This window comes from Manis pentadactyla, chromosome 11 (genome assembly GCF_030020395.1).
Source record: "Manis pentadactyla isolate mManPen7 chromosome 11, mManPen7.hap1, whole genome shotgun sequence".
Lineage (NCBI taxonomy): Eukaryota > Metazoa > Chordata > Mammalia > Pholidota > Manidae > Manis > Manis pentadactyla.
Window position 1 is genome coordinate 11589445 of NC_080029.1, and position 13984 is coordinate 11603428.

The 13984-nt window shown below is 50.8% G+C and overlaps 1 protein-coding gene across 1 annotated transcript in view; it reads right to left on the reverse strand.

Annotated features, from left to right (window-relative positions):
• Positions 1 to 7876: 7876 nt before the first annotated feature.
• Positions 7877 to 13984, reverse strand: part of RIN3 (Ras and Rab interactor 3) — a 118077-nt gene continuing 111969 nt past the window's right edge. Inside the window, exons 10-11 of the mRNA XM_057488195.1 lie at positions 11253 to 11416; positions 7877 to 9078 (exon numbers count right to left, since the gene is read on the reverse strand). Coding sequence (XP_057344178.1) covers positions 8758 to 9078; positions 11253 to 11416 — 485 coding nt within the window. The 3' untranslated portion in view covers positions 7877 to 8757. The remainder of the gene's footprint in view (positions 9079 to 11252; positions 11417 to 13984) is intronic.

Here is a 13984-nt window from a genome sequence, read left to right on the forward strand (position 1 = left end):
TCTGGCTAACCAGTCATCTTCCGGGGCCATACAGGGAAATGTTAAGTTGGTAAGTGAGAGAGAAGCCTTATTGTTTGAAATGGTTAGCTTTTTATTTCTTTGCATATTTATGCCCTGTGGCTTCTATGCCCAGCATTTGTCTTGAGGTATCTTTACCACTTGGAGGAGTTATGATACTCGGTAAATTTGATATGAGGCACGAATTCTATTTAAGAATTCGTTGTAATTAGGAAGGAAGAAGAAAAGCTATAGAAGTAGCAGGCGGGAGAAAACATGGGAAGATTGATTATTTCTTTGACATATCTTCTTGTAGAGTAACTTCAGCATGTATATATTTTAAGCTACTACTTAAATTGCGCACACACATTAACATAATAGGAGTATAGTTACATAACCAAAGCATACCTGTAATTACCAGCCATCTCCAGTGAAACCAAGAAAACCAGTTAGGCACCCTAGGCATTTGTGAAAACTTATCAATGATATGATGGTTATTATCTAACTGAATTTGAATAGTTTGAGAAAAATCAGACAAATTAAAACAACCCATTCCTGGGCACTGTTCACATGCCATATGTTCTTTTAACAGTAAATAGTCTGTAGTTGTAAGATTTTGGAGCGCTACAATTTGCACTTCTCCTAATTCTTGGTTGAGTTCCAACAGTATAGATCCAGTCAAATTTGTTGTTTTACTGTATGCACAGGCCAGCTTAGATATCTCCTTCCTCATTCCCATGGCAAGTCCAGGAGCTGGTGGGATGAGTGCATCTACAGCTGTAGCAGTGCGTGGATCTTTGTTGGGGTTTTTTGATGATCATCTTCTGGCATGAGTCTTCCCGAGAGTGCTGATGTTGGAAGTTCTCTTTCATATCGTTTCTTAGTTCATTTTCGGGGTAGCCAAATTAGGCTTTGATCCTCTGTATAAACACAAACAGACCCTTTGCCTACACTTTTATATGTCCTTTATATCATTGTGTAGAACTCATTAGAGGTCACCACATAGGAACTGCATTTTTTTTTTTAATCATTAATCTACACTTACATGACGAATACTTACGAATACTTTGTTTACTAGGCTCTCCCCTATACCAGGTCCCCCCTATATACTCCTTTACAGTCACTGTCCATCAGCGTAGCAACCTGTTGTAGAATCACTACTTGTCTTCTCTGTGTTGTACATCCCTCCCCTTTCTCCCACCCCGCTATGGATTCTATTAGATTTCTAGTAAGGTTGACCTTTCTATGTATGTCGAGCATTTTTTAAAACTAATTACATCCCAAGTGTAAATGTAACACAAACATGTTCTTGTGGCACAAGAGGGTACATAGCACAGAAACATTCAGAGCAAAATGTGGCCACCTCCTTTCCCAGAAATCCCCAAATACCAGTTTGGTATTTACTGTTAAAAGTCCCCTGTACATATATTTACATACCTATATACAAGTTATACTTTATTTTTTACCTCTTTATTATTAAATAAAACAGATGCAGAAAACCATACAAAACAAATGTATTGTTCAGTGAATTACAGTGTGAACACTTTTCTACCAACTAAGTCAAGAAATAGAACTTTACCATCTGTATTAGTCAAGGTTCTCCACAAATACAAAGCCGACAGGATGTGTATACATATATACATATGGAGAGATTTATCCTAAAGAATTGACTGACACGATTGTTGGAGGCCTGTCTGGTAGAATTCCTCACCCACAGGGAGGTCACTCTGTTCTCTCAGAGTCTTCAACTGATTAGATGGGGCCCACTCACTTTGTGGATGGGTCTGTTTTACCTAAAAGTCCACCAATTAAAATGTTCATCTCAACCAAAAAACACCTTCACAATAATGTTCGACCAAATACCTGGGCACGGTAGCCGAGCCAAGTTAACATAAAATGATCCATCACACCAGTTCCCCCTAGAGGCGCTACCTTGTGCTTCATCCCCGTCAGCACTACCCACCCCCGCCTGCCCACCCACCGACACCCCAAAGTAACCACTCTGCCTGTGTCCCTTGTGGTTTTATCATGTGTGCAAACCTAGACGCTAGTGTTGCCCGTGTGAGTCCTTTCAGTCTCTTGTCACCTGCAGCCTTCCTCCTCGTGCTTTTCCTTCTCATTTCAGTGGAAGGCCAGGCTGTTGGTCTGTGGAGCTGGTCAGTCTGGACTTGGCCGATTGCTTGCTCATGGTGCTGTTACCATGTTCTTCTAACCCCACGTCTCTTACAAATCAGCAACTGGATCTAGAGGCTTGATTAGACTTTGGTGTGCTCCTTTTGGCAAGGGCGGAGGTGAACATGGGCACAGCGGGTCTGGTTCTGTTCCTTCTTGATGTTAGTGGTTGCTGATGCTCAAGGCCTTGATCCATTAATTCACTGAGGGATTGCAGACTGGTGAAATTTTAATTCTATCATTTTGTTTTCATTTAGTGGGTGGAACAACATTATAAGGAGACGGACATTTCCCCTTATCTGCCCTACTCACTCGTACAGCTCATGAAGGAAAGGAAGAAGAAATAATCTGCCCTCTTATTTACCTAGTTTTTTGAATTTGTTCCCTTTCTTCCTCAAAAGGTGACCCAGTAAGATTTCTAAGTAACATTTGAAAACTCATGAGTTTAAGCACGTCTAATGGGTCTCAGTTCACTACCCTTCATTATTGGGGCTCAGATTGTCCATTTTTGGCTGATGGAGTCGTCCAGGTTGACTCCAAGCCCTTTTGACATGACCCTAGTAAACTTCAATAGCTTCCTTCTTAGCGGTATGTCAAGATGTTGCACTCTGATTTTGTACATTTCCTGTCCCAAAGCTGGAATCACAGCTATTTCTCCAGGAAACCCTGGTTTCTTTTCCTGAGAAAGAGTATTTCAAAACAGCAATTTGAGTTCTAGGAGCACTCCTGATTTGGACCTTGTTTCTAGGTCTCTTCTCTGAACAGAGGTAGGGGGAGATGCTGTATATATACACATCAAATCCTCTTTATCCCTTCTTTTCTTTTTTAAATAGACCTTATTTCTTAGAACAGTTTTAAATTTACAGAAATATCAGGAAGTTAGTATAGAGAGTTCTCATTGCCCCACACCCAGTTTCCCTTATTATTAACATGTTATACTTGTGTGGTGTATTTATTATAATTAATGAACCAATATTGACCAACTTTAACCAAATTTTCATTTAATATCATTAAAGTCCATACTTCACCCAGTTTTCACCTGATGCCCATTTTCTGTCCCAGGATCCCATCCAAAAGCCCATGTCGCATTTAGTTGTCTTGGTCTCCTCAGGCTCTTGGCTGGGTCAGTTTTCAGGGTTCCCTTGTTTTTGATGGCTTTGACAGTTTTAAGCCATCTTGGTCCAGCATTTTGTAGAATATCCCTTAACTGGGATTTGCTTCTCTCATGATTGGACTGAGGTGATGAGTTTTGTTAGAAAGGTCACAGAGGTGAGGGGCCATCTCCATCCCATCATCTCAAGGTACATACTATGCATATGATTCATCGCCGGCGATGTTCACCTTGATCACCTGGCTGAGGTAGTGACTGTCAGGTCTCTCCAGTTTGAAGTCGCTCTTTCTCTCCTTTTTCCGTATTCTTTGGAAAAAGTCACCATACATAGTCCACACCTAAGGAGTGGGAGGTCAGCTACCCCTTGCCAGGAGAGGAGGATCGACATAAATTATTTGGAATTCTTCTGCATGGGAGTTTTGTCTCATTTATTTGTCTGTTCAATAACATATCTGTATGCATTCATGGATATTTGTTTTACACTTTGGGTTATAATCCAGTACTTCATACTGTTGCCTGAATTATTCTAGCTTTGGCCATTAGGGGCTCTTCCAGTTTGCTCCTGTGTCCACATACCTAATGTCAAGAACTGTCAAGAGGGTAAGATTTTATACCACTTGCAAGCTCACGTGGCCACCTACCATGGTTTCATAGGTGCTGGCAGAAGATAATGGTACTCCTGCGACTGAGATAAAGGACTTTATTTTCCCTTGGCACACAGGTTGCCCGAGCTTCACATCTGCTTCAACTCTCCTTGCCCACCAAGTGCCCCCAGGGTGAAGAGGAGTTGGTCTCAGGTGGATGCGGTGCACGCAGGGGTGCCGGGGCCAGCTGAGAAATCCCAAGCTTGGGAAACTCCCAGTCTTTTTCAGAAAGCTGCTACCAAGCCTGCCCCATTTGGCTCTGGAGGGAGACATGATCTTCCAAGGCAAGAGAACTTATTTTATTATTATGGTCAGGAAAAGAATCCGCCCTCTTCCCAGGAGGGAGAAACTATCTCTATTTTCCAAGACTGTACGAATACTCTTAAAAGAATAGCTGGAATAAAATCTGTCAGTGACTCTTCACCCCAGACAAGGAAAAATGCAGAAGACCCGTGGAGAATTGTCCCCTGCAGCATTGTGGGGGATTCTATTTCCTCTTGCTCTTGGTCAACAACTTATCCTTCAAGACCTAGCTCAGGCATCCCTGTCTCCACGAAGCCTTCTCTGCTTCCTCCAGGTGGATCACATGCGCTCCAGTCCCTTCGGCCCTGCTATTGATATTCTGTGCCTGCTGCTGTCATCATAGCAGACATATTAAAATGAAAAGATGTGCATGGCTCAGGACCCCGCCGATGTGAGCTCACCCTGTACATCACTATAGACCATATAATGCCTTCATATAGATTTGGAAAAAGCGTGCCTTCCTCTGTGTGGACACAGTCTGTGCAGGGTGCAGCCATGACAAATGGAGCCCAGACTGAATTTCGGTCTTGTCCCCTCAGCTGTGTTACCTTGGCAGTGAACCACTTCCCTGCCCCTACGTGGTAGCCAGAATTTATCTTTTCAAAAAGATCTGAGGCTTTCCCTTCCTGCCCCTGCCAAGGAGCTTGTGTGATCCTGCAACAAGCCTGGGAAAGCAGGGCATAAGCACTCCTGTCTTCAGAACAGAGAAATGGCGGCATGGAGAGGTGAAGTGACGTGCTCAGAGCTCGCAACCGGCCTGGAGCCCAGGTCTCCTGACTGCTGGTTGAGACTCTGCCCACCCTAATGCTGAGCAAGTTTTCTGACTGAAGTTAAATAGATTGCAGAGTTCCCTTTTGGCTTAGGTTGCGTGGGCTGCAAGGCGGATTCCTGGAGAGCCTTCCTTGGAAGCCAGTTTCCCAGTGAATAGCCAGATAGCGTGACAGCTGGGGAGAGGGGCAGAGAGGAAGCCACTGCTTGAGTTGGCAGTTTCCACCCAGAGTCCTGCTCCATGTGACCTCCCTTAGAAGGAAGGGCCTGGTTCCTGCCACAGCTGCTCACCACTTCCTCCCGCCTCACCATGACCCTGCTGAGCAGGAGGCTGCCCCGGTCCTGGATTCCGGTCAGTGGAGTATATGCACAGTGACCGCATCAGCAGATGTGTGCCAGGCCTTCCGGATGTGGCCTCGCGCCCACCACGTGGGGATGGCTTGCAGGCTCATCTGTCAGTGGGGAAAGGATGACCTCTACACTGCACCCAGATGGTCTGCCCTCCTCTGTCTCCCCTCCCATCTCTGCCCTTACCTGCAGGCCTGTCCTGTTCCCCAAGCAGAAACCTGGGGCAGGAAAGAAAGCCATAATTGGGCAAATTAGACATGCCACATTAAAGCGGGAGGCATCATGGCCAGGCACCTTCAGGGCCAGTTTGAGATTCTCATGATGGGCACACCTTGCACCCAGCTGTCACTGGTAGGCCAGGGGGAGGGAGGAGCAGCAGGGCCAGAGCATGGCGTGGTCTCCCTGCAGACCCCCTGGGTGGCTTCTCCTAGCACAGCAGGCCCTAGCCCCAGCCTTAGGCTGCAGGACCAGTGAAAGCAGAGGGCAGAGGCAGCCAGCCTCCCAAGGGGAGAGGGGACAAATGCCAAGGAGGAGACACAGATAAGGCCCTGTCTTAAGTCACAGTCTGTGGTCCCATCACCCTTGGACACACATATGACCTGCTCTGAACTCCTGACCACTTGCTCAGGCCTGTGGGGAAGCCAGGCCTGTTCAGATGCGTCGCTGGGTCAGCCCTGTGATGCTTATCATGGTTGGCTGCCTTGGGCAGGTTCACCCAGAGCTGGGCCCAACAGGTGAGGCTTAATCTGACTGGTTTTCTATAAACAGGTCACTTGGGCTGCTGTGTGGGGCAGGAAAGAAAGCCCTAGATTTTGAGGTAGGTCAGCACTTGCTTCTTGGCCAAGTTACCCTCTGTTTGGGCTGAATTGTGCCCCCTAAATGTTGAAGCCCAATTTCTAGCATGTCAGAATGGTACTCTATTTGGAGACAGGGCCTTTAAAGAATTAATTAAGGTTAAATGAGGTCATATGGGTGTGGCCCTAATCCAATAGGACTGGTGTCCTTACAAGAAGAGGAAGAGACACCAGGGGTGCTCACACAGGGAGAAAAGGCCATGTGAGAACATAGTGAGAGGTGACCAAAGAGAAGCCAGCTCTGCTGACACCTTGATTTTGGGTTTCCAGCCGCCAGAACTGTGAGAAAATAAATGTTTATGTGAGCCCCCCAGTCTGTGGTGCTTTGTCCTGGCAGTCTGAGCAGACTGACACACCCCCTTTCCTTTGAGCTTTGATGGCCTCATCCCTCGAGGGGCTGTTGTGTGGGTAACGCAGGAGAATCACTAACCAGATGCTCCAGGCACCTCCGAGGGCTCAGCACCTCTGATGCCTTGTCTCCTGGCCCTGGATCAGGCCCCTCACCCGTGGTTGTCCCATCACTCCTCCCTGGGGGCAGAGGCATCCAGACGACAGGGGGTCTAGTAGCCCCACCCCTCTTGCTCTCTGGCCTTCCTCATGGTTACACCCCTGCTTTGGCCTCAGTGCGCATGCTCGCTCACACACACACATGCTTGAGCACACGTGGGGAGTTTACAGTGGCCCCTCAGCCCAGCTCACTAGCCAGCTCTGCCCCCTCCCTGGGAGCTGGACATGAGATCACCAGCGCTGGGCTGGTGCCCAGTCCACCCTCTGAATCCCACCCCACCGTAAGTTTGAGCCCCACCTGTACTTGGGAAAGTGGTCCCCATTCTGATCTTTCTCATGTCTCAGGCCTTTGTAGGAGGCAGTGGGCACAAGGCTCAGAGCTGACCTCAGAGCTGCAGGAAGTAAAGGAAGGGCAACCTGTGTTCATGGCTGACTGCCCTCAGCTTCTGGGCATTTGCCAGTGTTCTCATGTCTGTTACACTGATCCCCAGGCTGGAAAACCTGGGGTTAGGGGGGGTGCCAGAATCCAACAGATGTTTGTTGACTGGCTGAATGAGTTAGTTGATGAGCAGGCTTAATTCTGGTAAGTCCAGCTGACTTTCCCTGGGCACAATGTTCACTGCCATTCACACTGGAGCTCCATGCAAACTTGCCTGTTTTTGTTCTCTATTTTCAGGGACCTAGCAGAGTGCTGACATTTAATAGGCACTCAACAAATACACAGTTTTAATCGATGCTAAGGACACAGACATGGATGGTCCAAACCTGGACCGTTCTAGGCAGTGTAGGCAGTCAGGGAAGGCTTCCTGGAGGAGATGGGCTTTGAAGGATGTACAGGAGTTTGAGCAGGCAAAGACTATAGGGAATAGTACTCCTGGGATGGGTAGCAGAGGCAGGAAGGTAAGAGATTATCCTTGAAATGATGCAGAAGTGGAGATGATGGGAACCAAGGATGGTTGGGAGGCAGGAGATGACCAGGCTGAGGGCCACACAGAGGCCAGGGTCCTGTGGGCTGAGGGTGAGTAAGGGTCCACTGCAGATTCTGTCAAAAGACAGGGCCCTTGGTGAAAAGAGAGGGTCTTCTGAACCCCACCTGGGAAGGGAGTTAGGTGATTACTGGGGGGCTTGGCTGGTTGAGCAGAGCTCTAGCCCCTTGAGAAAAGGAGATGCCATTCTTACAAGGGCTTTTATTACTCTCCCCAAACTGTGCCCCTTGCCACAGCCCTGCGGTGCACCACCAGGGTAAGGCTGTGTCAGTGTTCTCCTGTGGCTGAGGTCGGGCTTGTCCACATAGCCGAGGAGCTAGACTCGCTTGGCAGTCCTGGTGTATGTCTGGCTGTTCCTGGAGAGGCTTGGAAGCTGTGGCGGACTGTGGGCGCTGGTAGCTGAGGTCAGGCTCTGGTGCAGGGATCCAGGGCCGTCTCCTCAGCACAGACGCTGAGAGGTGCTCGTGAGATGCTGGGCACGCCCACAGAACCCTAGCTCCAGCCTGGGGGCATGGGTTGGGGCAGCTGTGGCCAGGCCCTGTCCTCCACGCCTCCTGAGGACAGTCCTGGGGAAATGAAACCCTTCCTGGGAAAGACTGAGGATTGGGCGGGCCTGGGGGAGCGAGTTCAGTGTGATTGCCTGAGGGCTATTTGTGACCAGGGGCCAGGCTGGGCTGCTTGCGGCAGTTGGCTGGAGTCCTTCCTCTCTCCGAGGCTCAGTTTCCCTTTCTGTCTAATGAAGAACTTGGCCTCTCAGTGCTGACTCCTTCAGGAAGCACACTTGGCCACTGCTTCGTTATTTTCACAATGCCCTGCCACGTTGGCCTAGGCATGCTCAGCGGGTTGCAGGCATGTGTGAGGTGGAGGCATCCCATCCACCTTGTGTGTGTGTGTGTGTGTGTGCGCGCGCATATGTGCGTGCTCAGATGGGGGGCTCCTGCATGTATGAGTGGGGGCAGCCGAGTGTGAGTGTGGGGGTGAGCGAATGTGAGCCCGGTGTGCCGGCTTCTCCACACCGGCCAGTTTCGGTAAATACTGCCACTGGACGGGCGCGGGGCCCCCCGGCCTCACAGGAAGTTGGGCTCCCGCACCACCAGGCAGGGCGGGCCCCCGCTGCCCCCGCCGCCGTCCAGGGGCCGGTACACGAAGTGGAAGTCGAGCTTGGGCTCGCTCCGCAGCAGGTAGCCCTTGATGCGGTGGGGCAGCGCCTCGTCCGCCAGCTGAAAGCAGCGCCCGTCCACCAGCACGAAGAGCCGGTGGTCCTGCGGCTGCGCCACCTCGAATTTCTCCGCGCACTGTGCGCACAGCGCCTCGGCCTGCGTGTCCGCCCGCGACGCCAGCGTCCGCGCCTGCCGCTCAGGCTCCAGGTACGACACGGAGATGAAGTCCTGCGGGCGAGAAGCAGCGGGCTTGCGTCAGCGGAGGTCCAGCGGGCGCCCGTCTCACCCCATCCCAGCGCTGGGAGCGCGGAGCGGAGGGGCCCTGGATACGTTTGCTGAGAGGCAGCTGCAGAAGCGGCTGTGAGGCTGGAAGCACGGCCCTCCGCGGCCCACCCCGTCGTGGGACCAAGGCAAGGTCCTCCTCCGCGCCTCCTCTCCGGGGGCCGACCCTTCTGGGCGCGGCAGACCGCCTTCATCTTGGCAATGAGTGAGCGCGCCCCCTGGCGGCATGTTCACGCGCTCGCCATCTCTGATTCATCCGTCACTCATCTCCCAGTACCCCGGCACCCCGGGCACAAGGCTGGGCACCGAGGGTGGCATAAATAAAATCGGAGGTGCAGACCCCAGTCCCAGCATCCCACAGTTCAGCTGGAGCTGCTAACGCAGGCGGCACAGTTCAGCCCTTGCGGCTGGAAGAACCTGGGGGTGCGTGTCAGGTCCTCGAAGGAGGAGTGGGCGGGCAGGAGGGTAAGAGGGGGAAGGCTTGGTGAAAGGGGAGCTGGGCCTGAAGGACGACGGGTTTAAGAAGAAGGATAGGGGCACCGCACGAGCTAGGTGGGCAAGGGGAGGGCGATGCCTGCAGGGCTGGGTATGGGAGCCCAGGGACGCACCGGGACAGGGACTTACACCTTCCTCCGCCAGACCCCCGGGGAGGCCTATATTGCAGATGGGCGGCCCCCGAGTTCCTGCCTGGCTTTGAAGCTGCTCTCACTATGTGACTTGATCTCTTCGAGCCTCCATTTCCTCAACTGTAAACTGGGGATAAGACCAGTCCTTACACGGGGCTGAATATAAAACTAGCTCAGAGCCTGAAAGTCTCTCCAAGCGCCCAGGGCAGGTAGGACGTTGTGCGTGCGGGGCTGCCTTCTTGTGAAAGGATGGTAAGAGCGCAGCTGTGATCACCACTTCCCAGCGGAGGTTAATTATGGTTACAGAGTGGTGAGTGCCTACGGGTGGCCAGGCTCCCTGTCAAGAGCTTCACTGGGACCGCCCCTTTCTTCCAGGAGGGGAAGGAAGACTCCCTTGGGTCTTGGTGGCTACCTGCTCTCCTTGTCCCCCGTTAGGCCTTCTGGGGGCCCTCTACAGCAACTGGTGACTGTCAGGCTCTGGGATTTCACTCCCAGGGAAGGGATTTAGGCATGGAGTGCAGAGGTGGCTCTGGGAGGGAGAAGGGGGGGTGCCATCCCCAGACCCCAGAAATAGTGCTGAGGGGCTCTCTCCTAAGCTTTGCCTCCCCAGGCGGAGGCACTGATGCTCCGCCTGACCCAGCACTGGGAACACACAGAGTAGAAGCCAGAAGTAAGGAATGCCTGGGCTGGGCCTGGAGTGCCCATACTCCCAGAGTTTGTGGGGGGACCGGTGGCCCAGGAGGGTTTGGGGAGTGGGGGTGTGCTGGAGCTGGCCCACGCCAACTTATGCTGACTCATACGAGCCTGAGAAGGGCAACTGGGTACATCTCTTCCCAATTCCAAGTTCAGTGAAGCAAGTTAGTAGCCTGAAATTGGCCATGGTGGGAATATTTACACTATGAAAATTGACAGAAGCTAAAAGCAGGGCTTTTTTTTTTTTCTTCCCAGGGAGCCGGTTACTAAACATTATCAAGACACCACTGATTAGGGGAGGGGCATCCCCTTGGCAGCCTAGAACATGTACTGGGGAGGCAGAGCTCATCTTGTCCACTGTCTAACTGTGCTTACAGGAAAACTGAGTCCCAGAGGGGAGCAGGACTGCTCAGGGTATAGCCTCCTGATCTGGAGCCTGGTACCTCCCAGCTCTGGCTTTGCCTGTTACAGAGGGCCATCTTGAAAGCCGGGAGTGGGGTTCAGGTCCAACGTGCCCTGGGTTCCAGGGCAGTGAGTCTGCACAGCTCTTTACGGCTCTGGATTGCTCTCCCAACGCCCTCCGTTGTGCACACACATCCCAATCCCACTCTGTCCCAGGCTCTGGGCTTTGGAGCCCCTGAGACATTTAGGCCGTAGGCCTTCCCTGCCAGGCCCACAGCTTCATACACAGATGGTTACAGTAAGGTCTCTGTCAGGTTCCCGAGCCGGCGGGCAGTGGGGATGATGGTGTTTGGGCGCGGTGCCGCCAGCCCCCTCCCAACCCGGAGCCCCAGGCGTCACCTGCACCGACGAGCGCGAGGCCCGGGCCTTGTTGAGCGTGCGCCGGCGCTCCCAGCGGTGGATGGAGTCCTGCACCTCCACGCTCAGCTGCCGGGTCACCGTGATCTTGTCGTAGTTCCTGATGTGCTCCACGGCCCCATAGGTGGTGGTCAGATAGTAGGAACCTAAGCGTACAAGAGAATGGAGGCTGAGCTAGGGCCTCGTCAGCCCACCCCCGAAAAGGGTGGTTCCAGCTCGCCCCGCCCATCTCTCCAAGCCCCACCCACCGCCGCTGACCTGGCGCCGGCGGCACGTCCCCTGGCCGGGATTCAGCTTTGGGCCGTCCTGCAGCCTCGCCTGCTTCCTCGTCCAGCCGCGAATTGTCAGGCCCTGCCCAAAGCTTGCCATTGGCTCTCTTACGGAGAGGAACTCTTGCTTGTTTTTAAAATGATGTTTTTAAATGAGTTTAAACTTTTTAAATGAGTTTTAAGACGTTTTAACATTTAAAGGATTCACAGTGAACATAATTGTCTTTAGCTTGGGGAAGGAGGTGGCTCGGAGACATGGGTGGGCGGGAGGCTTCTCACTATATGTCTATATACACATACACATACAAATAAAAGCCAGATGTGTGTGTGTGTGTATGTGTGTATATGTAAAACCTACTCAAAAATAATTTCAAAAAAAGAGAAGATTTTAATTATGGTTACACTATTTTGGTTCTACTAATACGGTTCTAACCATATTTAAATATGGTTCTACTATTACACACCGTTTTTAAAGTTTTAAAGTAGGTAAAAAATTTCAGTCATTCATTTCAACATTTCTTTTTACCTTAAGTTAATTTCATATGTATTCTAAATACCTAATGCTCCCTAAAGTAATTTAAGCTTTGAGATACTTCAGACTGCAGAATTTACATGAAGTTTTCAGATAGAAGACAATCATTTGCCTGGGTGCTTACAGTTCACTCTCCTTCACTTGCTAGGGGTTTGGGATAAAATGTTTAAGAGGCACTAACCTTCTAACAACTAAGAAGGAACACTTAACTGAATGCTCACTTCCTAGACTCCCCTGCAGCTCCGGGTAGAGAGCAGGAGAGCCTGTTTGGCTACTTAGATGTAAGTGGAAGTCCCTGAGTGGGGCTTTGAGGAGAGCCTTTTGAAAGGGACACACTTGGTTGATATTTCCCCCAGAGGTGACAGGCACAAAGACAAAGGCTCACATCCTAAAGAACAATGGGAAGAGCTGGGTCCACAATTTTCTGATGGCAGGGCTCATAAGAGCCATCTTATCAGTTGCTTACCTTAGGATTTCTTGATACACCATGAGTTATTTGCAGTCCAAAGCATGCCAAAGTGCTACACTGGATGAAACTACAAATTCCTACAACCAGTTTGGGAAAAGTTCACACCCTGGCTTGAGTAGGTGGGGGATAAGATGCAGGGGCTTATGGCCACAGGACCACTCACCCTTCATAGCCACGTGGGAAGGAGACATTTTTTTGAAATAAGTATGTCAAGGTTAGCATGGAACTTCAGCTGGTGTCCCTTACCAGAGAAGAGCCACTAACCATCATGTGTCTCTCTTTTCAGTGGAGCTCAAAGCCTGTGTGTGCCAGGAAGCCGCCCCTGGTGCCTTGAGGCCTTGCTGCCCTTAGCTGGCAGGTCCTTTCGCTTGCATGCCTCCATGGCCCTGCTTCCCTTCGTGATCACGTCTCTGGCTAGTAATGGAGGAGCTGAGTGCAGTGTGTTGACTGAGAACGTTCAGTTTTGGAGTCAGAGAGCAGCATCCAAGTCCTTGCCCTTCAGCAGCCAGCCCTGTAATTTTGGGTGAGTTGCTCTTCTCTCTATGACTGGATTTTTCCATCTCCAAGTCCCATAATGTTATGAAAAGTAAATGAGATGAATACAGTCAAGTGCAGTGATTAGTAATGTGTGAGTGGTACATGGTGGTTAGGTGACCTAAGGCAGATGCTGCGGAGGCTTCTCACCCTTTGGGTGTAGCTGGAGGAACTCTAAGCCCTGCCAGTGCGCTGCTGCCTGCTCAAGGCCTGCTTTTTCACAGCCTGGGGGTCCTCCAGCCAACTTCCCTTTGACTTGGGGCCATGCACTACCTTCCCAGGCCACTAGGTGGCAGGCGAGCCATCCCACCTTGAGTTTTGGAACAGGTTCCCTTTGGGGAGAATGTGCTGTTCTTTGATGGAAAAAACTCATTGTCCCTGTTAAGATATTAGCTTGGCATGGCCTGCTGTCAGCCAGCGTGTGGAGGGGACGTGGGCAAAGGAGTCTGTGAGGAGAGGTTTAGATTTTTAGCTGGCTCCCACCAGGTGCCCAACAGCTGCCTGGGACTGCCCTTTAATTGCCAGAGTGATGGGAACTTCAGAGAGAGGCTAGGGGGCAGGGATCCCATCAGCTCAGTGTTCAGGCCCTCTCTACTTCTTTTAGGAAGTCCCTGACCTCTCACAATCAATACGTTTGCTGGAAAGAAAGTGAGACCCAGTCCTGGTCTTTTGCCAAATTATAGCTTGTAGAACCAGTTGAAAGACTATGACGGTCTCAAGATGCACGGAACTGGTTTTTTGTTGAAAACATAATTGTTTGTTTGTATGAACTGTGAAACATGATAAGGCAGACAGACCCAGTTCCATCTCTCATCCTGTCCCCAGCTACCTCTGCAGAACACACATTAGTAATGTGTGAGTGGCACATGGTGGTTAGGTGACCTAAGGCAGTTGGAAGACTTCAAGTCAA